Here is a 22500-nt window from a genome sequence, read left to right on the forward strand (position 1 = left end):
TATGACAAACCTCTATGTATAGTATCTATGAGAAAGTTTTTGATTCTGTCAAAACCTCAGCAGTAATGAAAGTCCTTCAAAGGCAAGGAATAGATGAATATGTTAGAACACTTGAAATTTAATCTATACAGGAAGTATAGGAATCCTAAAACTACATGAAGATAGTGAAAAAAAATCCGCCTGAGAAAGGAGTTAGACAGGGAGAACTCATATCTCCTAAATCATTCGCAGCATGCCTAGAAGAAGTTAAAAAAAATAGATTGGGAAAATATATGAAATAATATAAATGGGGAATACCTCAACAGCTTAATATTTGCAGATGACATAGTTGTGTTATGTGAATCATAGGAGAAAGTGCAAAATATGATAGAAGATTTGAATAGAGGAACTAGAAATGTGGAAATGGAAATTAATACGAGTAAAATTAAGATATATGTTCATTGAAAATGAAGAGACAACAAATAGAGTTATGGACGAACCTCTTAGAGATTGTTAATGAATATACGTACTTGGGACAAGCAATAAGAGTTCCTTCTGGACATGGGGCTAAATTAAAAGTAGCATCCCTTCCGCAACCAGTTTTTATTCTCAATGCAGCGAAAAATAACCGATAGGGGAGGGAACTTGGTTTGAAACGGATTTCGCCACTGTGTCATGTCTCCATACATCATCGACCTGCTTTCCACCCCCTACATTTAACTACCTTAGCTTGACTATCGGGTGGCCATATTGTGAGCTGGAAGCAGGGGAACAGTCCATCACAAAAGTGTGTAGTGAACGTTTGACATATAAGCAAGGGAGCGCCACCCCTCATATGATACGTTTGGGCTTGAGGAAACCCTTTTTACAGAAAACACGCCTTGAATTTTACCTCAATGGTGGTGTGGAACAAGTCAAAATAATTTCAGATAAAATTTCGGAAATACACTAATTTCTATAATAACAGAGAGAGAGAGAGAGAGAGAGAGAGAGAGAGAGAGAGAGAGAGAGAGAGAGAGAGAGAGAGAGAGAGAGAGAGAGAGGGTAGGGAGGTAGAGTGGGGATGGGGAATGAAGGCTAGTCAATGGTCTGAGGTGATATGGCACAAGTGGGGGAATCCGTTTAAAACCAGGTGACGTACCCTACTGGCCTTTTCTCGCCGAGTTAAATATAGTAATTTACCTTAAATCCGCTCCCTCTTTATTTCTTCCACCTGGCCTCCCATCCTCTTAACTTCAACTTCATAGTGCAACAGCAGGGTTTCCCACAGTTGCACGTCTGTGCTGAGTGACCTCCCCGACCCCAAGCACTTCATAACGCGGCATAATCTTCTTTTAAATCAAATCAAAATCAATTAGGTAGAATTGGTGGCACACAGACTTGTGTCTACCAGGTCCACTGCTTGGTCATAGCCTTCCATGTTCTTCCCACCAATTTGTAAGCGGGTGCAGTCTTGTTATAACTAGATAGCGGGGACTGAGAACCTCGATCCTATACAGCCAAAGGACTGTGTAGTTCCTATGATGTCCCATTCCTTTACAAAAGAGGAATGTGAGTACTGTAATAGATATAAAATTGTGTTTTAAATCTTGTTATAACATGTTATGTATCTTTGACAGAAGGAACAATGAACAGTCGATCTTATTCCCTCTTGGTGCTGGCCCTCCTTGGAGCCAGCTGTGCAGCCTATACTCCCACGACAGGGTATAAAAATCGTCGCCAAGTGACCGAACCATGTCCAGCTGTTCTACCTTTGTCTAAGGTAGGTTTAGAAAACAGTTTTAATTTTTTACCCTTTTATCAAACCCCATATATTGGTAACCATGATAGCATTTGGTATTTTGAAACCTGTTAGAAACTTTTTCTTCCCTTGGTAAATCAAAGTAACTAGATTTGAATTACTGATAAGAAAATTGTACTTTTTAATGCCTCGAATATCGAAATACTTTCTCATGCATCATTTAATTACTGTTATTATCTTTGTTTTTTATATATATCTATCAGGACACTTCAAATCATCTTCGAAACATCTAGCTTATAATTCTTTCTCTTTTAGGTAATGATGAATCAGTCGAACTACGTCCAGTATGTCTATTACGCCACACCAATTCCTGACCTGCAAAGTTTCACTTTACAGTATTGGTTTAATTTATACAATGCAGACAGGATTTCCACCACATTTGATTACACGGGTAAGCGAAGTCAATTTTACCATTCTATTTTAAAAGAATAATCAAATGTGAACGATATCAAAACATGTGATCTCAGCTGGCATAAAGTGTCGAAGCAAGAAAAATCAAATCGATGTTTAAAATTTGAGAAAACAAAGTTGAAATGAGAATTGTAGCTTACTTGATGAGGCATGACTAAGATATTATTATTAGAATTATTAAAATTCTAACAATTGTTATTATTGTAATATAAATAGTAAAATAATTACTGTAATAATTCTAACAAACTAATAAAATTAGCAGTAAAGGTAATAAATTGATATTATAAATATCATTGTTACTCAAAACATTCACAACCTCATTCTCAACATAAAAACACAACTGATTAGATGATAAAACTTATTCAAGATAAGGGCGCCATACATGATAAAAGAAGATATAACAGTCACAAAAGTTATATTTTCATAGTAACCAACAAAACTGATATTATTATAAACAATGTCCGGAAATTATAAGAAAGTAATTAAATATTCAAGTAAAAATCTAAGTTATTCAAAGGAAAATAATTAATGTATTTCTTATCTGGATTTCCCAGTCGTGACAAAATCACTGTCGGGTTCAAGACTTTTGGCCATGGAGTAATGACGTCATGTGTCAAAGTTTAGCAATGACGTCATTATGTCGTTAGTTCAGTTGACGTTCCGTAACGTAACTGACAAATGAATAACGATAAAAAGAAACTAAAAGTTGTATTCGAAAGCTGAATGAATTTTCAATACAACACCTGTAGTTGTATGAAGGTATGACGCAAAGGTGCGTCATCTGATCTTCAGAGGGATTCGATCAGTATAAATTTGTTATCATTTACTTGGAATGAGAAGAGATTTCCTATACACTTGTTACAAGAAACAGAAATATTCTTTCAAATAAAAAGAATTACAACAGCCGGGACTACATAGATAAACTCACACACTCAGAAGTATGAACATGCAACACGCACGCGTATAAATCCAATTATTTCTCTTCCAGTGAGAGGTCCGACCAACAGCACCATCAGGATCAACCTGCAAAGAGGTCAACCACAGAGATGGTTCCTTTACATCAACGAGATTTTGGTCAGCAACGTGATATCTCCCCTTATCAGAACAGGCGAATGGCACTTCATGGTCCACTCATGGAACTCCTGGACTGGTTCCTGGAGCATTTACATGGATGGTGTCCTCTTGCAGGCAGGTTCATCTCCAGAGGTAAGGGGACAGTGATCCAAATTATTTCAAAAGTACATACCGTACATGTTAGGAATAACGTGTATTTTGATTCTGATATTTAATATACTTTTCATAAGAAAGCAAGGAATGAGTCAAAGCAGTCTAGATAACCTTTTTCAAAGTAGAAAATCAATTGAACAACACAACTGTTATTTTTCTTCTCAAGATAACCATCTTCATACAATAAAGATTAAAACTAAAATTGGAAATTATCTGTAGAGAGAGAGAGAGAGAGAGAGAGAGAGAGAGAGAGAGAGAGAGAGAGAGAGAGAGAGAGAGAGAGAGAGAGAGAGAGAGAGACCCTTGGAAGCCACATAGACTTATACATAACATTTGATTCCATTTTCGGAATGCAGGGACGTGGTCTAGTCGTACGCGGAGGTGGCGAAGCTTATTCTGGACAGCGCCAGAATACCGACGACGGTATGGACAGGGGTGAGGGTCTCGAGGGATGGATGACCCTTTTCCAGATGTCGGTTCGTCCCCTATTGAACCCGGCCTCGCCGCAGACTTTGAGGATGGTTTCTCGGCTTGCCTCTTCTTGCAATGGTCAATTTAATGGCGATCTCATAAGTTGGTCTAGGACCCCAAGGAAAGGGTACGGTGGCCCACAAGAGACTCCGGCCCGGCCTGTGTGTGGTAATTTCTAGACCTCTCACTAGTTCTACCATCGAGATTGTTTACACAACTCAAAATTACTTTAGAAAATAAAAAATCTTAAAAGATTTTAAATGATCATTGTCTCTACTATCCCCAAACTAAAGAAGTGGTTGTATTGACGCCTTTATATGTTTCTATCTTCTCTTTTATCATGCTATCTAGTAGTTTAATTCCTTAAAGACTTTACATCCAAGTCCTATACAATCCTGTTTCCTCACCAACCTTACGACATGCACAAACACATAACATATCAACACAAATTCTCTTATCATAGCAATAACTTTGAACTCTTCCTCCTATTTCATCAGTGGTCAATATCTCACGACGCTTGTTCCTAATACTCCACCTCAACATCCTACCTTCTGCTAATTAAAGTTTCCATTCTACTCTCATTCTTAACGGCTAGAAACAGTCGCAGACCATTTTTACACTTTTCTGCAATTCTTCTCCAGTCTCTGCCACAAGCACTGAGGCAATAAGGATAGAAGAATTCCAATAATTTTTCATCCCAAATCCCTTCACTCAATATAGGCCTATACCTATAACTAATACAATTTCATACATGTCTGTTTTCCCATATACTGTTATTAATACCATCCTTGTTCTTCTATACCTCATAAAAACCAACCTAACCAAATTTCCTGCCATTTGTATGCTGGATCGTACAAGACAACTAACTATGAAGAACTAAACTTTCCCATTCATGTCAGAACTAGCGAGACAAGACATTCAAGTACTGCACTATAAAACTAGAATAAAATAGATAAGACATTTTCTCATTTAATTTATCCTTCTTAAACGTTCCCATACTTGAAAGATTATAGTGAAATGCAAGGGGAATAATCAGGTTGTAAAACAAGTGTACCAGAAACATCAAGTGAATTAGATGAAACAAAAGTACCACAGAGATATTGTTAGTGATGAGCAGGTAAATAAAAGGCAGATAATTTACAAATTAGGTAACCAGTGTCAGAGTTATGAAGCCTAAAATATACAAAACGAGTGTGATGAAAATCTAAAATTCTTAAAAAATATAACATATGTTAGAATATTAAACTTTTATTTATGATGCATTAGTGTTGTTGATTATGCGCTTGGGTACAATCATTTGTTTTTACCCATAATTCTTGTCATGATGTGCGTGGCGTGACGCCGCTTTCTTTTGTCCATATAGTGTAACCGGCAAGTTCATGGCCGAAGGAACTGTGTACTGCTGCCTCCCACATTCTCCATTAAAGTGACTCTTTTAGTGATAATCTTTTATTATAACCCACCATCATGTCCTTCGAGCTCACAGGTTATGGGCCCAGCTCAAGCAAGAGGAAGTTGTATTTTGATGGTGATGAGGAGAAATATGAAATGTGGGAGATAAAATTTCTAGCCCATCTGAGACTTCGAAAACTTACCCTAGACGAAAGTGAAGATCAAACTTCAGCGGAATTCAGTGCTAAAAATGCTGACATTTTTGCCAAGATCGTTCAAGTTCTAGATGATAAGAGCCTCCAATTAATAATGAGAGATGCAGTCAACGATGGAAGAAAGGCATTGGAGATTCTACGGGACCATTACCGAGGTACTAGGAAACCAAGAATCATCTCCCTCTACACGGAGCTGACATCACTGAAAATGAGAGGGAAAGAATGTGTAACTGATTATTTTCTTCGAGCAGAGGCAGCCTCCACTTCGTTAAAGTCAGCTGGTGAGACGATCAGCGACAGCCTTCTTATTGCTATGGTGTTGAAGGGTCTTCCAGAGGAATTTACTCCATTTAATACTGTTGTTATGCAGAAGGATACCGAGTCTACGTTTCCAGAATTCAAGTCTCTGCTACGGAGTTATGAAGAAAGCCTGAGGAGTCGAGAGGCACACAGGCCTGATGTGAAGAGTGAGAACGTCCTTAAGGTGAATTATAAGAAGAATCCTGATTATCAGTGTGGTGGATCTGCCAGTGGCTCATCAGTAAGATGTTATTCATGTGGTAAGACTGGACATAAGTCTTTCGAGTGTAGGTTGAAGAAAGACAGAGGTAAGTGGTGCAAAGAATGCAAAACCATTACACACAATTTTGATGAATGTAGAAAGGCTAATAGGGCTACTAGATTTTCTAGTGCAACTGTGAATGTTTGTAAGCCTAGATCCACTAATGATTATAGTGATGAAGAGTGTTGTTTCAAAATAAGTTGCTCTGTTGATAACATATCTACAGATGTATGTAATGTTCTTGTTGATTGTGGTGCTACTACCCACATCATTACTGACAAATCCAAGTTTAAGTGTTTTGATGAAGACTTTGATGAATCAAAGCATATGGTTGAACTTGCAGATGGTGCAAGATGCAAGAATATTGTTAAAGGTAAAGGTAAGGCTAAAATTGTACTTTTTGATACAAATGGTATAAAACAAAATGTTGTTCTTGATAATGCATTGTATATTCCTACTTTTAAGCAGAATATATTTTCTGTACAATCAGCTGTTAGTAAAGGAGCTACAGTAAGCTTTAATCCTAATCATTCTGAGTTGATAAGTCCAAATGGTGTGTCTTTTGAAATAAATAAGAAAGGTAAGCTATATTATCTAAATAATGTAAACTCATGTAAATCTCGTTCACTAGAGGAGTGGCATAAGGTTTTGGGACACTGCAATGTTAAAGACATTTTGAAGTTAGAAGATAAAGCTGAAGGTATGAAAATTAGTGCCAAAAGTAAGTTTGATTGCATAACTTGTCATGAAGGTAAAATGCATTTATCTAGGAACAGATTACCAGATGAGAGAGCAAAGAGTAAAATGGAATTTGTACATTGTGATCTTGCTGGACCAATGAGTATTGAATCAAGGGAAAAATCTAAATATTGTATTGTTTTTGTAGATGATTATTCAGGATCTGTTTTTGTTTATTTCTTGAAGCAGAAAAGTGATGCACTTGATGCTACTAAGAAATTCCTTGCTGACACTAGTTCTTATGGTGTTGTTAAAAGATTAAGGTGTGATAATGGAGGAGAATTTACTTCTTCAGAATTTAAAAAATTTCTGGTAAGTAATAAGGTTAAGCAAGAATTTTCTTCACCAAATTCACCACACCAAAATGGTACTGCTGAGAGAATGTGGCGTACATTGTTTGAAATGGCTAGATGTCTCTTAATTGAAGCAAAGCTACCAAAATTCATGTGGAATTATGCTGTTAGGGCAGCTGCTTATATAAGGAATAGATGCTACAATTCTAGACTAGATAAAACCCCATATGAAGTGTTAACGTCTAAGAAGCCTAAACTTGAAAATATGCATATTTTTGGTTCCCTGTGTTATGCTTATGTAGAAAAGAAAGCTAAGCTAGATCCAAGATGTGAAAAGGGAATATTTGTTGGTTATGATTCATACAGTCCTGCTTATCTTGTATATTATCCAGGAACTGACAGTTTGAGAAAGGTTAGGTTAGTACATTTTACTGATAAATTCAATTTTGATAAATCCCAAAGTCTAAAGGAAGATGGTGAATCAGAAGATAGTGAATTTGATTTTGATAATGAGAATGTCATTTGCAATGAAAAGAAAACAACTGTTAATGATAATCAAAGTGATCCTGTTTCTAAACATATCCTTGTTGAAGATGAGCATAGTGAAATTAATACAGATTTGACTGAAACTGAAAGGGAAGGAGAGTCCCGTTACCCAAGTAGGGAGCGAACTGCTCCCAAATATCTTGAAGAATATGTTGATCCTGATAATGTTGATTTACTGGGCTATTCTGTTCATTATTGTTGTAAAGTAACTGAAATTCCTGAAAGCTATAGAGAGGCATTAAATTCACATGTGGCTCACAAATGGATAGCTGCAATGGATGATGAAATTCAATCTTTGAGAGATAACAATACTTATGAATTGTGTAGTTTACCAAACAACCGTTGTATTGTAGGTGGACGATGGGTATATGCCATTAAAGAAGGGTTAAATGGTGAAGAGCAATATAAAGCTCGCTATGTTGCAAAAGGGTATTCCCAAATTGAAGGTGTTGATTATACTGATACTTTTTCTCCTACAGTGCGTATGACCTCAATTAGAATGCTTATGCAATTGGCAGTACAATATGATTTAATTGTGCATTGTATGGATTTTAAAACTGCCTATCTTAATTCTGATATTGATTGTGAAATATTTGTTCAACAGCCTGAAGGTTACATTGAGACAGGAAGTAATAATGAACAATTGGTTTGGAAACTGAATAAATCTCTGTATGGTTTAAAGCAATCAGGCAGAAATTGGAATAATATGCTCCATGATTTCTTAATTCAAAATGATTTTGAGCAGTCATTAAGTGATCATTGTGTGTATGTCAATAAAAGACATAACTTTCATGTAATTATTTTGGTTTGGGTTGATGATATGATCATTGCCAGTAGTAATGAGAAAGCTCTGTTTGACACTAAACGTGTATTATGTCATAGATTTGAGATGAAAGATTTAGGGAAACTTTCATGGTTTTTAGGTATTGAGTTTGTTTTTGATGGAGATTGTATAAAAATGAACCAGAGTAAGTTCCTTGAGAAAGTTTTGAGAAAGTTCAAAATGGATGAATGCAACCCAAAGTCAATTCCTTGTGATCTAAGTGTTAATAAGTGTACCTTTGAGGAAAGTCCTGAACTAGTTGATAGTACTCTTTACAGAAACATTGTTGGAAGCTTGATATATATCATGACTTGTACTAGGCCTGATTTAAGTTTTGTTGTGTCTAAACTTTCACAGTATATGGCTAGGCCAACTCAAAGTCATTTGGCTATGTGTAAATATGTTCTAAAATTTCTTAAAGGTACTAAACAACATTGCCTTGTTTTTAAGAGGTCTTACGATACTATTGAGATTTCTGGTTACTGCGACTCAGACTGGGGTAGTTCTGAAGATCGTAAAAGTATTTCAGGTTATTGTTACCAAATGAACGCCGATAGTGCTCTTATTTCTTGGAAGAGTAAGAAACAAAGCAATGTAGCTTTAAGTTCTTGTGAAGCTGAGTATGTTTCATTGACTTTTGCTATCCAAGAAGCAAAATTTTTGCAGCAGTTGTTAACTGATATGATTAATGTTGAAGTCAAACCCATCATATTATTTGTTGATAACCAAGGGGCAATTAAACTTGCTAAGAACCCTGTTTACCATCAAAGGTCTAAACATATAGACATACGCTATCATTTTATCCGTAATGAAGTTATGAGTAAAAATGTTGATTTAGTGTATGTCCCCTCAAGTGAAAATAAAGCCGATATGTTTACAAAACCAGTAACTAAAGCAAAGTTGATTTATTTTAATTTGTGTCAATAATGGTTTTGTAATATTGACCTTTGATAGCTTTGTATTTTGTTTGTTTTTGATTACCATGATGCATATATTTGTTTGATGTGTAGTAATTTGCAGATTGATGAGAATAAAAGTTTATGAGGGGGTGTTAGAATATTAAACTTTTATTTATGATGCATTAGTGTTGTTGATTATGCGCTTGGGTACAATCATTTGTTTTTACCCATAATTCTTGTCATGATGTGCGTGGCGTGACGCCGCTTTCTTTTGTCCATATAGTGTAACCGGCAAGTTCATGGCCGAAGGAACTGTGTACTGCTGCCTCCCACATTCTCCATTAAAGTGACTCTTTTAGTGATAATCTTTTATTATAACCCACCATCATGTCCTTCGAGCTCACAACATATACCTCCTGTGTTTTTATATGATGAAAAATAATTTCCTTGTTCCAACAATTCAATTTAGAAATAAATTTCAAAACTCAAGCCACCAACCATGAAAAAAAAAAAAAAAACATTTGGAAGCTAAACTCTGCACCTGAAAAGTTAGTTTTTATTTTACTTAGCGTGATTGTTAAATTTACAAAAAAAAATAATAATAATTTTATCGAATGTAATCTATACGACAGAATGTATACTTTCCGAATGTGTAGCCTACGACAGACAAATCTTGTAGGTCCTGTAGCGGTTGTAAGTTTTACCGAAATCTCCCGGAAACCTCTTATAGATTATGTCTTTATATTTTACTTTAAACTAAGTAAATAAGTTCTTAAATGGCCTTACGCGACAGTGGAATGAATTTCTCAAGTTTCAAAACTTTCAGTTGCAGTGTTCACAAAGTACCGATCTTTACCAAACTTGGTAGTAATGTTAGGTATGACCCAAAGATGAATGTGTAACATTTTGGATAGAGTACATTAAAGTACAAGTGCGCAGCAAGACTTTGAAAATAATTGCAGTGTTAAGTAAATGACAAAGATTTTGTTAGTTTATTCTTTGTGAACAGCATTACGCAAAAACTACTGAACCAATTTCAACGTAAATTGGTGGACATATGAGGGTATGACTCAAGGACAAATCCGTCAAATTTTGAATTGAAAGTTCACGGTTTAACCTCTAAGACATTTTCCGAATGACTATACATATTGTTGTTGTTGTTGTTGTTGTCGTTAGGCCATACTAGCTAAGCTACATCCCTCGTTGAACAAGCAGGATGGTATAAGGCCAATCAACAAGGAAATTATGAAATAAATAAACTCTATGAGACGTAATGAATAATCAAAATAAAACATTTCAAGAACAGTAACATTAAAACATCTTTCATATATAAGCTATATAAAAAAAAAACAGACCTTAGGCTTAACGTCAAGCAATAGATTGAAAGAATTTGGTGTTTGTTAGTTTGAAGGATGGAGTAAAATTGATGAATACTGTACATTAAAAATTCAGTGACAATGGAGATTTAAATAAGTCAATGAAGGCTAGTCTCCTGCAAATATATAAATAGGCCTATCCTAGGTTTATTTGGAAATTAAATTGTTGAGTTTACACATGCCTAACTAATATAAATATGTAACCTGTATGTAACCACTATCAACTAAATTATGAGAAACATACACAATAGTTGGGTGACCCTGATTAGTATACTGTAAGTAGACGGTGCTACCTTCTCCTTGGGGGTTTAAATCATGGAGGAATTGTGGGATAGTTAGCCTATATATTTGCACAAAATTATTAAATTCTAACACTTACCACTAGTTTGCCATCCGTCGGGTGTATGTATGATGACGGCTGACTTTAGAATACAGCAGTGTAAGGGGGTTCGCCAACACCCCGTTAGGTAAGTAGGTAAGGATATGGCTTGTAGGTTAGGTTAGGAAGGAGTTTAGTTTAGTTGGTGTCCATATTTTATGCTCGCTGGAGGAACTGTCCGCTGATATGCAAAGGCTCTACTTCCGTTTACATCTCGGTTTCAATTTAACGACCGAACTAAGATGCCTTTTGAATTGGACTACGTATGAGCTTAGCGAGTCTTGAAACAATACAACGAATGCAACTAAAATTCACGTGACTGTACCTCCCCGATCCTGAGTAGAGTCGACACAGTCACACCCAATGAGGGAAAAACTCATCAAGATATTATACTTTGGTATATAATAAAACTGAACATGGACATTAAAGCGTGTCACCTAGCTAAAATCTAGTAGGCTACAACAGAAAAATATCAAATAATGAATTTTCGGTAATTTTGTCACTTTAGAAACTATAGTTCATAATCTCGCCACGGAAACATAATTACACAACTAATAGTGCGAATTATATGGTTGCCATATGTAATCCAAAAGTGCTACGTAAGTATTGTGACCAGGAAAATCAATAATTAACAGTAACTTAATTGATAATGTACAGGGTAGTTTCTTTTCTTTAGAATTTGCGGACAATATTAGTAAGCCAATTATTATTATTATTATTATTATTACTTCTTGCTAAGCTACAACCATATACTCATTTTTTTTATGAGGCGCGTTTGCACCGACTCACAGCAGTGCCCTTTTAGCTCGGAAAAGTTTCCTACTATCTGACTGGTTAGAATTATCTTGTCCAACCAATCAGCAATCAGGAAAATTTTCAGAGCTAAAGGGGCACCCCTGCGAGTCGGTGCACATCTGCCTCACTAAAAAGAATTGACTATAGTTGGAAAAGCAGGATGTTATAAGCCCAGGGGCTCCAACAGGGAAAATAGCCTAGTGAAGAAAGGAAACAAGGGAAAATAAAATATTTTAAGAACAGTAATATTACAGTAAATATCTCCTATACAAACTATAAAGACTTTAACAAAATAAGAAGATAAAAAAGATGAAATAGTGTGCTCAAGTATACCCTCAAGCAAGAGAACTCATACCCAAGACAGTGTAAGACCATGGTAGAGAGGCTATGGCACTACCCAAGACTAGAGAACAATGGTTTGATTTTGGAGTGTCCTTCTCCTAGAAAAGCTGCTTACCATTGCTAAAGTCTCCTCTACCGTTACCCAGAATAAAGTGGCCACTGAACGATAGTGCAGTAATCCCTTAGGTGAAGAGGAATTGTTTGGTAATCTCAGTGTTGTTAGGTGTATGAGGAAAGAGGAGAATGTGTAAAGAAAAGGCCCGACTATTCGGTGTATGTGTAGGCAAAGGGAAAATGAACCGTAACGAGAGAGAATCCAAGGTAGTAATGTCTGGCCAGCCAAAGGACCCCATAACTCTCTAGCAGTAGTATCTCAATGGGTGACTGGTGGCCTGGCCATTCTATTACCTGTGACTGTAATGCACTGTACTTAAAAGGCATTGGTTGATTGAATTGAATATAGGATTTAGGCATTAAGCCAAGCACTGGGGCATCAAAGGCCATTCAGCACTAATTAAAAGGGTGGTTAATTTTGATTAGAAGTCGTTGTACCGAAGGTTTATCTTTATGTTTTCAATGCGAAATCAAGGCCATATGTGTCGTCACAGCATAATGCATCATAGTTCAAAATCCTGAGATTAGACAACCAAGTTTGTGAAGCAAATGAACATGAATTACCAAGTACATGTACATTAACACCCAAGAATTGTGGAATCCTTAAACAAGGTTGTATCCTATTGCAACTTTTACCGAGTAATATTAGTTTTTTATGAGATTTTTCTTTTTTGTATAATACTCGAGTTTGTACAAGGTTCTTTTCAGCACCTCCTTGTGGCTTAATCCTATTGTTTTTAATACTATCAGTTTCGTTCTATTCCAACCTTATGTTATCGACTCTAGGTGAACGAGATTGTTGCTGGTGAGAGTCGAGGAATTACAGTAATATTATTATTACTAGCTAAAGTTAAAACCTAGTTGACAAAGCAGGATGCTATAAACCCAAGGGCTCCAACAGTTAAAATAGCACAGCAAGAAAAGATAATAACGAAAGATAGAATAGTGTACCCCAGCGTATAATGGTTTGATTTTTTGGGCCATCTACCTAGAAGAGATGCATACAATAACTAATCTCTTCTCTCCTTACCAAGTGGAAGGTACCCACTTTACAATTAGTGTATAAGTGTTGTTCTGTGCGAGATTAGAATTTAAATAGGCCACACCAATCGGTGTGTGTAAGCAAAGGAAATACATGCCATAACTAGAAAGGGATCCAATGTAGGTCTATCTACCTTGATAAAGGACCCAATAACTCTCTCGCAGTAATATTTCAAAAGGTGGGTGATGCTTAGACCAACCTACTATCTACAGTTAAGGTCAAAGGGAACGTACAAAGAGCAAAATGGCAGAAAGAAATACACAAATCAAAGGAACTTTTACTAATGCCTACAGTGAGCTCAAATGGTATGCTGTTAACCTGCCACCCTCCACCAGAAAGCCTTTATCTAGCATTTCAACTTACACTCTGCTATATTGTATCTTCTTTTCTCAACTTATAAGAGAACTAAGCTTTGGTCGAGCCTTAATAATATGATGGTGGTTTAGTCAAACTATGACAGTGCATAACCCAGTAACCATGATCTTATCTTTAGAAGTAGCATAACAGGGAAGTTAAACAAAATCAAAGTTTTCCAAAGTTTATGTATATTTAAATTACATCATAACAGCTGTTCACTTTGTGAAACTGCTCAAGACACGTATCAAAATAATTATGTATTTACACTGAAACAAAATTTACAACGAGAGCATTTACAAGTATCATGCACAGTCCCAAGATAAAAAATAAAAAATAAAAAAAAGAGTAAAAATAACAAAAAGGTATATAAACTTCCTGTTAGTTTAAAGAGCATTAGGTAAGACTTTAAATAAAAGTTGTTGCGCATATATTACATTTGACTATGACACAAGGTAATGGCTGTAACCAGAGACAAGTTTCTCATTGATTTGTCACGTGTTTACAAGTACTGTACTCGGATTTGTAGACATATGACTATCCTAAACACAGATATTCCCTAACCTATGACTGTTAGTGAACACCTGTATTTAACGGACATGCAATATTTCCTATTCTATGCACACAATACTTATTTCAGTATATTCTTCCAGCAAATTTGATACTATATATATTCCTTTTAAGTACACATAACCATTTACAATATTCAGTTTTTGCAAAAATTAACTCGTATTTCTAGGTTACTCTGGCTGACCCTGCGGTAACATTAGGCGAGAACAGTTTGTAACAAACTTTTCACACACACACAATAGCATTCATGAGTATTTCATGTAAACTAGATTAACAAAATGACAAACAAAAATTAGATATGATATAACTATTTTAAAAACTGCCAAAATGAAAACTTTGTCTTTTAAATTATAGATATTTGATTTCTTATGAGCTTTCACTTCCTTCACGAGTTTACAAAACATTATTTACTAATTGAGTATCTATTGAGAGTGCACATTACCACCTCATGGATACAAGGATTATTAATCTTAGGCCAGAGACCAGACAAGGCAAAGATACAACGTGCACACTGGCTTTAGAGAATTAGTTATGTATTGTTGATACAAATATTAGCCAATGCATTTATTATCCATGAAAATGGTATGCGACACTACTACTGCAAGACCCACTACCAGAAGAATCCAGTGAAGATGTCATTACCAATGATAATTAAAATCCCTTTAATGTTATGGTAGTTTTGGTCTTTGTAAAATGTGTGCTACTTTCTTTTGAGAAGCATAATCAAGTTTTGGTGGGTCTGCATCTATTAACACAATCTAAATTCCTAAGGCTGATCAAAAGTACTGTACTTGAAACTGAATGTGTACACCATACTGTAATTCTTGAGTATTATCATATCTCAAATCTAAAACAATATTAAAATTTCTTCAATATCTGAACCAATGTACCACATAATAAACATATCCCATGCATACACAGTGTAATCTTGAAAAAAGTACAAGTAAATTTGCAAAAGTATGCGGACAAGAAAATGTATCAATCAGCAAAAGGAAGAATAAAGGAACTGAAAAAACAAAACCCCAGACATAATATTCACCAGCACTTTATTCTTGGGGGCTTTGAGATTTGCAGGAGTAAAATAAATATCTGCTAATTCATAAAATGAAGAACAGTGCAAGAGAGGAGAGACATAGACATCAGAAATGTTCTCTTCAAAATATTTTCATTACACCAAAAGTCCTCAAACCTCAAGATTCAAACTTCATTTTGAAATAAATTAATACTGTACTGAACTGAAATAAAACGCAATTTCTTAAAAAAAAAAAACCTCACGGGTGAAAAATTAATATAAACTTATAAATAAATCCTATAATCAATAATCATTCGACCAATGAGTCTAATGAAATATATCACAGCCCTTGACATGTGGTCTAAAGTCAACTATATGAGGAAAATTTTTATTTTTGAAAATTTCCTAATCAAATTTCCTTGTTGAGGGAGCCATTTTGTTGCTTAGGTATAGAAGTAGGCCTACCAAATGTACTGTATTGAAATGAAACATGGTACCAAAATAACTACAGTACTGTTATAGTAAATTGTAATCAATTAGTTAAAAAAGGCAAGATTGACAAGAAATATTGGTGAATTTCTATTACTGTACTGTATACTTTATCCTCATTTCAACCTTTACATTATTAGATTTAACATTCACTTAAGTAACAACTAAGTATATGATTATATCTCATCTGACTGGCAAGTGAAATAAATCCCACCGCCACATTATCAAAAACTTTTCTTAGCATGGTACAGTACACAAAATAAAAAAAAAAATTTGAAATACCAGAGTATTCTTCCGAGTATTGAAAGTTTCCTTTACACCGGAAATTAAAAGAAAAAAAATCTTCTCTTTTTTTTCATCTCAATCTATTTAAGTGTAAATTAATACTTTGACACAAGTTATCACTAAATGAAACAACCCTAAGTTGGTGCCCTGTATAGATATCCCATTTGTACACCATCCAACACATGATTTTTAATCTTCAACTTTTGATTCGACACATCATCAACCCTTTTACAGAGTGAAAATTTCAAACCAGTCCTGTACAAATGTGATTCAAGAGGCAAAGTTAAACTAAATCATAAATAACGTCATTTTCATCAAAGATATCATGGAACGGCTGAAAATGAATCAGATTAGAAAGTTGCTATTAACCCAACACTTTCTGATTTCAATACAATAAACATTTTCTTTTGATTTATATCTGTATTGTAAAAAAAAAAAAACTATTTACAAGCCATATATAATACAAATATGCCCTGATGTTCATACTTTGTCTTACAGTAACAGTTTGAAAAGCAAATTTTTCAATCAAATAACACTCTCTTGAGCATATTTAAATCAACCTTAGATTATGAAAGTATTTATAAATTACATATCAAATCAAAGACCACGTCTCTGAAAAAGTTTTTTTTTTTCAAAACCACAATGCTCAACACACAAAGAGAACAGAAAATGAAAAACAGCTCTAATCTGTTATATATAAATATCACTACACCTCTTCGAGTTCCTTTCATGAGCAAGAATTCTTGTGCTGGTACATGTCCTGGCTATCAACAAGAAATACAATAATCACTAGTTTTGCATTATGCCATATGTATTTCTAAGAATTAATTTTTGGTTCTAATGTAGAATAATTAGTGATAATTTTTACAGCTTAAACACAGCAGAACCCAGTGCCTAAAAAAATTTAGACAACAAGAAGCAAACAACATGAGCAGTACTGTAGCAGCCTTTGTGGCACACTAAAAAAAAATAAAAAAAACTAATGCCATCTATTGTAAAACTTTCAGGGCTCTAGAGCCGATAAATACCTGAGTAAATGGATTAGGAATATTAAAGGGCAGCGGTTCAATGAGGCACACAGTAAGAGATCGCAGCGAGGTGTATTGACTGGATCTATTCGTTTATGACTTTTTCTCTTTAATTTCAATGAATTCTTCAAAATTTTGGGGATACGAAGTTAAAAGTTGAAGTAATCTGTGGTAAGGCTACTTAGATTTGGTATAACTGATACAGTATAAAATTAGTAAAGTTAACACTAATTTCTCAACTGCTTTAACTTTAAGTCTTATACTTTGAACAGTTAAATCATTAAGAGCAATAGAAAAGTATATAGCATACAAAATATAAATAAAAATAGCTACTGTAATTTTCCATTTCAGGTAAGGTAATCCTTTAAAATATAAGGATATCAATTTATCGTGATTACACTTACAATTTTTTTCATTTCTTAAGTCAACAATCACAGTTCCTAACATTCAAGAAAAAAGCAGTTAAAGTACCAAATACTACTTTTAAAAATATAAGTTACTGAAATAATCAACAAACAATAAACCTGTGGTTCTCTATATAGGAGGTTATATAAAAGAATATGTTAAAATTGGCACTTATTCACTAATTCCAACAATTTTGGATGTGCTTGGTCCAATCTGTCTTTGGCACGTAAACAAACAAAAAAAAATCAACAGGCCTGCTGTTAGATATTTTCCACTGGTGCAAAAATTTATGGTCCATTATCAAGCAACATCCTTATGTAACTGACTAATTGGTTTTCACTGAACACAGTACAGTACTTCACATCTCCTAGTGTCATTGAAATAAATACTCACAACTGTTATCTTTGTACTTATCATGTCACAATTTCATCATTGCCAGTCTTTAAAACAAAATCTTGTCACTCTTTTAAGATCTAAATACTGGACACCAAAAATTTTATTCAATGGTACACGCTTGTTAAAAAAAAAATTCTATTACATAATAGTGACCATTTGAGTATCTCCGATTCAGTATATTAAAAACACAAATTATTATTTCTGTCAAATTACACTCCACATTAAAAGTCTTGGCCAATCCTTTTCCATGCGAAAAAGATGCGAGTACTTTGTGCAAAAATTTCCTGTCATGTATAGAAGTCTAGAGTCATTTACTACATCTAATTATCTAAATGAAACACCAATCACAACTTTGTTTCATGAGTGTTGGCCAAATTTCTGTGAAAGGCCGCATGGATACGAGCTCTTAACGGATGCTGCGGATGAGGAGGGGATTCAGTGACATTGTTGGTGGTGTGGTTGTGAACAAAACTATGATGATGATAATGATGATGGTGGTTATGATTAAGATGGAAATGTACAGTATTGTTCAAACGACTAAGACTTTCTTCAAAATCCCCCTCATCACATGAATCCACATCACCTGAAAAGAAGAGTTACAGGATATGAATTCATGAAAGAAAATATGAAGTACAGTAATCAATTACCATCCAATCAATGAAGCTCCAATTTGTGGAAACAAAGGACACTTTAAAACTACCACGGGAGCAAAGAACAGAGCTTCAAGCTTTTAAAATCTAGAAATGTAACTTGGTGGTCTTGTTAAATTATCTGATGAAATATTTACAATTACGTGCAAAGGAAAGATAATACTATTGGGGCTGAACAAATTCTGCCTATGCCAGTTTCAGCACAGATGCCAAAAGTACAAGATGTCTTTTACTTGAAAATGGTGAGGTAAGGGAAGAGAAACCATTAATTTGAATGGAAGTTTAGCAAATTGGACATCCATAAAAATGGTCTGTTGAATTGTAACACTTCAATTACTAAAATTGTAGGGGGACTAAAAGCAAACCAACGAGTTAATTTACTGTATTCCCAAGGATACTATACACCAAAAAGTTTTATATCAATTAAAAAATTTTCAATACTGTACCATACCTAATTATATCCTGATCTCTGAGCTTTATATATTTGCAATTAACGTAATTTTTGGAATTAGCGATATATATATAAGCTAAACTACCATATTTTGATTTCAGACTTACCATCACTAGAATTAGTTGAAGCCATAAAATGATCCGTTCTAATAGCTTTTCTTGATTTAGGTCTTCGGTAATATTTGAATTCTCTCGGGAGTGTATACGATCTTGGCAGGGATATCTGACTGTCGAGATCAGATGGTATCCTGTAAGACTTATATATTACTTTGTCTCTGTTATCCGCATTTTTATCAACCTTACGATTCCTTCTCTTGATAGAAGGCTTAGAGTGACTTGACCCACTCATGTCATCTGACGGTAGGTGGTAATTATTACCATACTTCCAACGAGGATCCTGATAGTCATAATATATTCTTGTATTATCCAAATAATGAGGAGCAAGAAGGATCTCCGGGGTCTGGGAACGCTGTTTACGATGCGCTGGAGCCGGCACAGGAGCTGCTGATGGCTCTACTACTAGATATGTATAATCAAGCGGTTCTGGTTTTAGCCAAGGTTGCTTTTTGGATCTTGGAATGGGCTGCCTTAGGGTTCCTGATTCTGAAATATCACTGGGATGAGGTCGCTTCAACTTTCCAGCCTTAATCTCTTCCTCTATCTGACGTAATTCTGCAATCTGTTGTTGTTTCTTCTCTTGCAGTTTCTGCTGGATATTAACCCGTGATCCAACACTACCCTCGTGATCACTAGACAGAGATTGAGGTAAAGGTCGCTTCCAGAATGGTACAGTACGGCCATTATTATTTGGTACGGCAATAGAAGGAATAACTGGCACAGGAGGAGGTACAAAACTAGTGGGTTTCTTTTTCTTCCTCTTGATAACTGGATTAAATCGGCAGTTGAAAACCCCAGGGGCATGCAACCCATCTGGGTTGTACATATGAGGATGTAGTTGATGCTCACGAGTTTCACTTGCTAAATTATTGAGCTTTGTACCACCACCATTCTGCTGAGGATTAGAGGCAATGGTGCTATTGTCACTTGCTGAAAGCTCGTTCAGGTAATATGGGAAAGGCATCCTATGACTCTTGTTTGTGCACTGTCCGAGCTGACAGCCTGAAAAAATAAATGTGTAAAGATTTTTCTCTTAATAAATTTGGCAGTAAAATATACATAGAACACTATTGAGGATGATTATTCTTACTCAAAAGCTTTTACTAAAATTCATGATGAATGTAATAGCAGTAATAAGAAATCAAATTACTATTATGAACATCTTAATGACATACAATAAAAAATATACATTATTTCTGGTTACAGTATGCAATAATTCATACTCACCTGTGCAAGATGAATATGTATTGATAGAAGAAGAGATGGCATAATTGTGCTTTAAACGTTTCACGTGGAAATGCTGATAGTAGAAAATCATGAACACAACTCCAAACCCAAATGCTATGAAAACCAGAGCTGCTACTGGATACTGGTACCACGGAGTTGTTCTTAGCCCTCCTAGCCAAACAGCTACAAGAAGTGTGTTTTCTAGCAACATTGTTATATAGAAAGCAACCATCTTCTGACGAGCATTTATTTCCTGGAGATTTATGTAGCAAAAGATGTAAGAGAATGCTATCAACATTGAAAACAATACCTTTTTTATCATGGGCATTCTTTCACCATGAAAAACATTTTTAGGGGATATAAGCCAAAAGAACATTGAAATCCAATGCAGGAAAATGACAAGGAAAACCCAGTACCCGTACAACGTGGCGTATACAGTCAGAGCAAGAGAGCGCGATGTTATGGTGCCCAAACGCCAGAAGAACTGGAATATAACACCAAGCCAGGTTAAAACCAAACGATGAACATTATGGCGCCTCACATTCTTGTTAAAAGAAGCAAGAGCCCAGCATACACTAAACAAAGACAGAGCAGTCGAGACAATATTAAGATCTGTCAATTCTGAAAGAGAAGGCTTCCGCCAAATAAGGTACAGCTGAATGAGCAACATGGGGGCAGCTTCGCAGAAGGCGTGTACGAGCCGCAGCATGCAAAGGTCCCTAACTTCATGCTTCACATAGCGTAGGTCCACTGGAATGAAGAGCTTGAAGTAACGCCACAGAACACCCCCTTGGAACAAATGCAAAAGAATCATGAGGCCCAAATCACAATCCTTTTTGGCCAAGTCCTTCCTAAGACTGGAGAGATACCATTTCAGAGAACACAGTTGGCAAACAACGAGGGAGAGAAGAACGCACGATAAGGATAATGTGAACCATACCACCTCTTGCTGGTCATACAGTGTGTAGATGGTGACCACATCAAACACCACATCACAGAAGTAGGATGCCAATGAGATGATGTTGAAGAGCACATCACAGAGTGGAAGGAACTCCTGGGCCATCGTACTTTTGCTAGACAACGCTTACATCCTGCTGCCACTGGTGTTCGGCACCCCACCTGAAAGAGAATAATATACAGGTACAGTAAATGTATTGATTCAAAAATCAAAGTAAAGTATCCAAAATTAAAAAAAAAAAAAATAAATAAATAAAAGCAAAGAAACTTTTCTTTTCTGTACACCTTTTTAATTATATTTTGGAAAAAAGATCTGTACCATCAATTATTAAAAGTTTGTTAAAAAAATTTAACACTTGTCCCAATATGAGTATTCATTGACAAACAGGAGTTTTATGTTATGTACAGTATTATCCTAATTTGGGATATTATACAAATACTTTTGTACTAGCGTAATATATAATCTCATTTTCCATGCTTTAAACATGGATTAAAAAAATTGCAACTACACAGTAAAGTCAGAATTTAGAGCCAATCTCATAGAAAAAAACGTGAAAATCATTATACTGTACCTCTTCAAGGGTAACCACAGTACTCGTGAAAATGTAAATTCAAGCAAAACATTTAGCATGAAAACTGCATATCTCAAATAAGAAAACACTAACTAAAAATGCAAAAAATTCCTGCGCGTATCGTCTGCTGCACTCATGTTAGTATTACCTAAAAGTGTACCATTAAGGATCACCACTAACTACATAGAAACTTATATCTGCTGATATGAGAATATGGTTTAAAAGTCCACCAATTCTGATTAAATGGTAATGGTAAATACCTATACAGTATTTCAAAACCTGAAAGGGTAGTTTGGTGAGCTAATTTTTTAATCAATAGTACACCTTTGAGAAATAGGAAGAAAAACTGTACCAAATGTATAAAATTTAAGATGGTCAATTGACAAAATGTACCCATGTACACAATGGATAAAATATAAATATTATACTCAATGAAAAAATATATATATCCATAGGGCCTATTGGAAATGTCCCTGCCTGGTGATTGTCAGACTGGGGTTCGAGTCCCGCTCAAACTCTTTGGTTCCCTTGGCCGCTGCAACCTCACCATCATTGTGAGCTAAAGAGGTTTGAAAGAGCCTAT

The 22500-nt window shown here is 35.2% G+C and overlaps 2 protein-coding genes across 3 annotated transcripts in view; one reads left to right on the forward strand and one right to left on the reverse strand.

Moving 5' to 3' along the window:
* LOC137630205 (C-reactive protein 1.4-like) overlaps positions 1–4850 on the forward strand; it is a 5565-nt gene extending 715 nt beyond the window's left edge. Inside the window, exons 2-5 of the mRNA XM_068361657.1 lie at positions 1599–1741; positions 2036–2171; positions 3180–3397; positions 3775–4850. Coding sequence (XP_068217758.1) covers positions 1607–1741; positions 2036–2171; positions 3180–3397; positions 3775–4068 — 783 coding nt within the window. The 5' untranslated portion in view covers positions 1599–1606 and the 3' untranslated portion in view covers positions 4069–4850. The remainder of the gene's footprint in view (positions 1–1598; positions 1742–2035; positions 2172–3179; positions 3398–3774) is intronic.
* A 9079-nt stretch (positions 4851–13929) lies between these two features.
* LOC137630642 (uncharacterized) overlaps positions 13930–22500 on the reverse strand; it is a 35296-nt gene continuing 26725 nt past the window's right edge. For both annotated transcript variants that reach the window (XM_068362253.1, XM_068362254.1), the window contains exons 2-4: positions 20389–21507; positions 19153–20163; positions 13930–18527 (exon numbers count right to left, since the gene is read on the reverse strand). In XM_068362253.1, coding sequence (XP_068218354.1) covers positions 18289–18527; positions 19153–20163; positions 20389–21451 — 2313 coding nt within the window. In that variant the 5' untranslated portion in view covers positions 21452–21507 and the 3' untranslated portion in view covers positions 13930–18288. The remainder of the gene's footprint in view (positions 18528–19152; positions 20164–20388; positions 21508–22500) is intronic.

The sequence above is a fragment of the Palaemon carinicauda genome, chromosome 38, assembly GCF_036898095.1.
Source record: "Palaemon carinicauda isolate YSFRI2023 chromosome 38, ASM3689809v2, whole genome shotgun sequence".
NCBI lineage: Eukaryota > Metazoa > Arthropoda > Malacostraca > Decapoda > Palaemonidae > Palaemon > Palaemon carinicauda.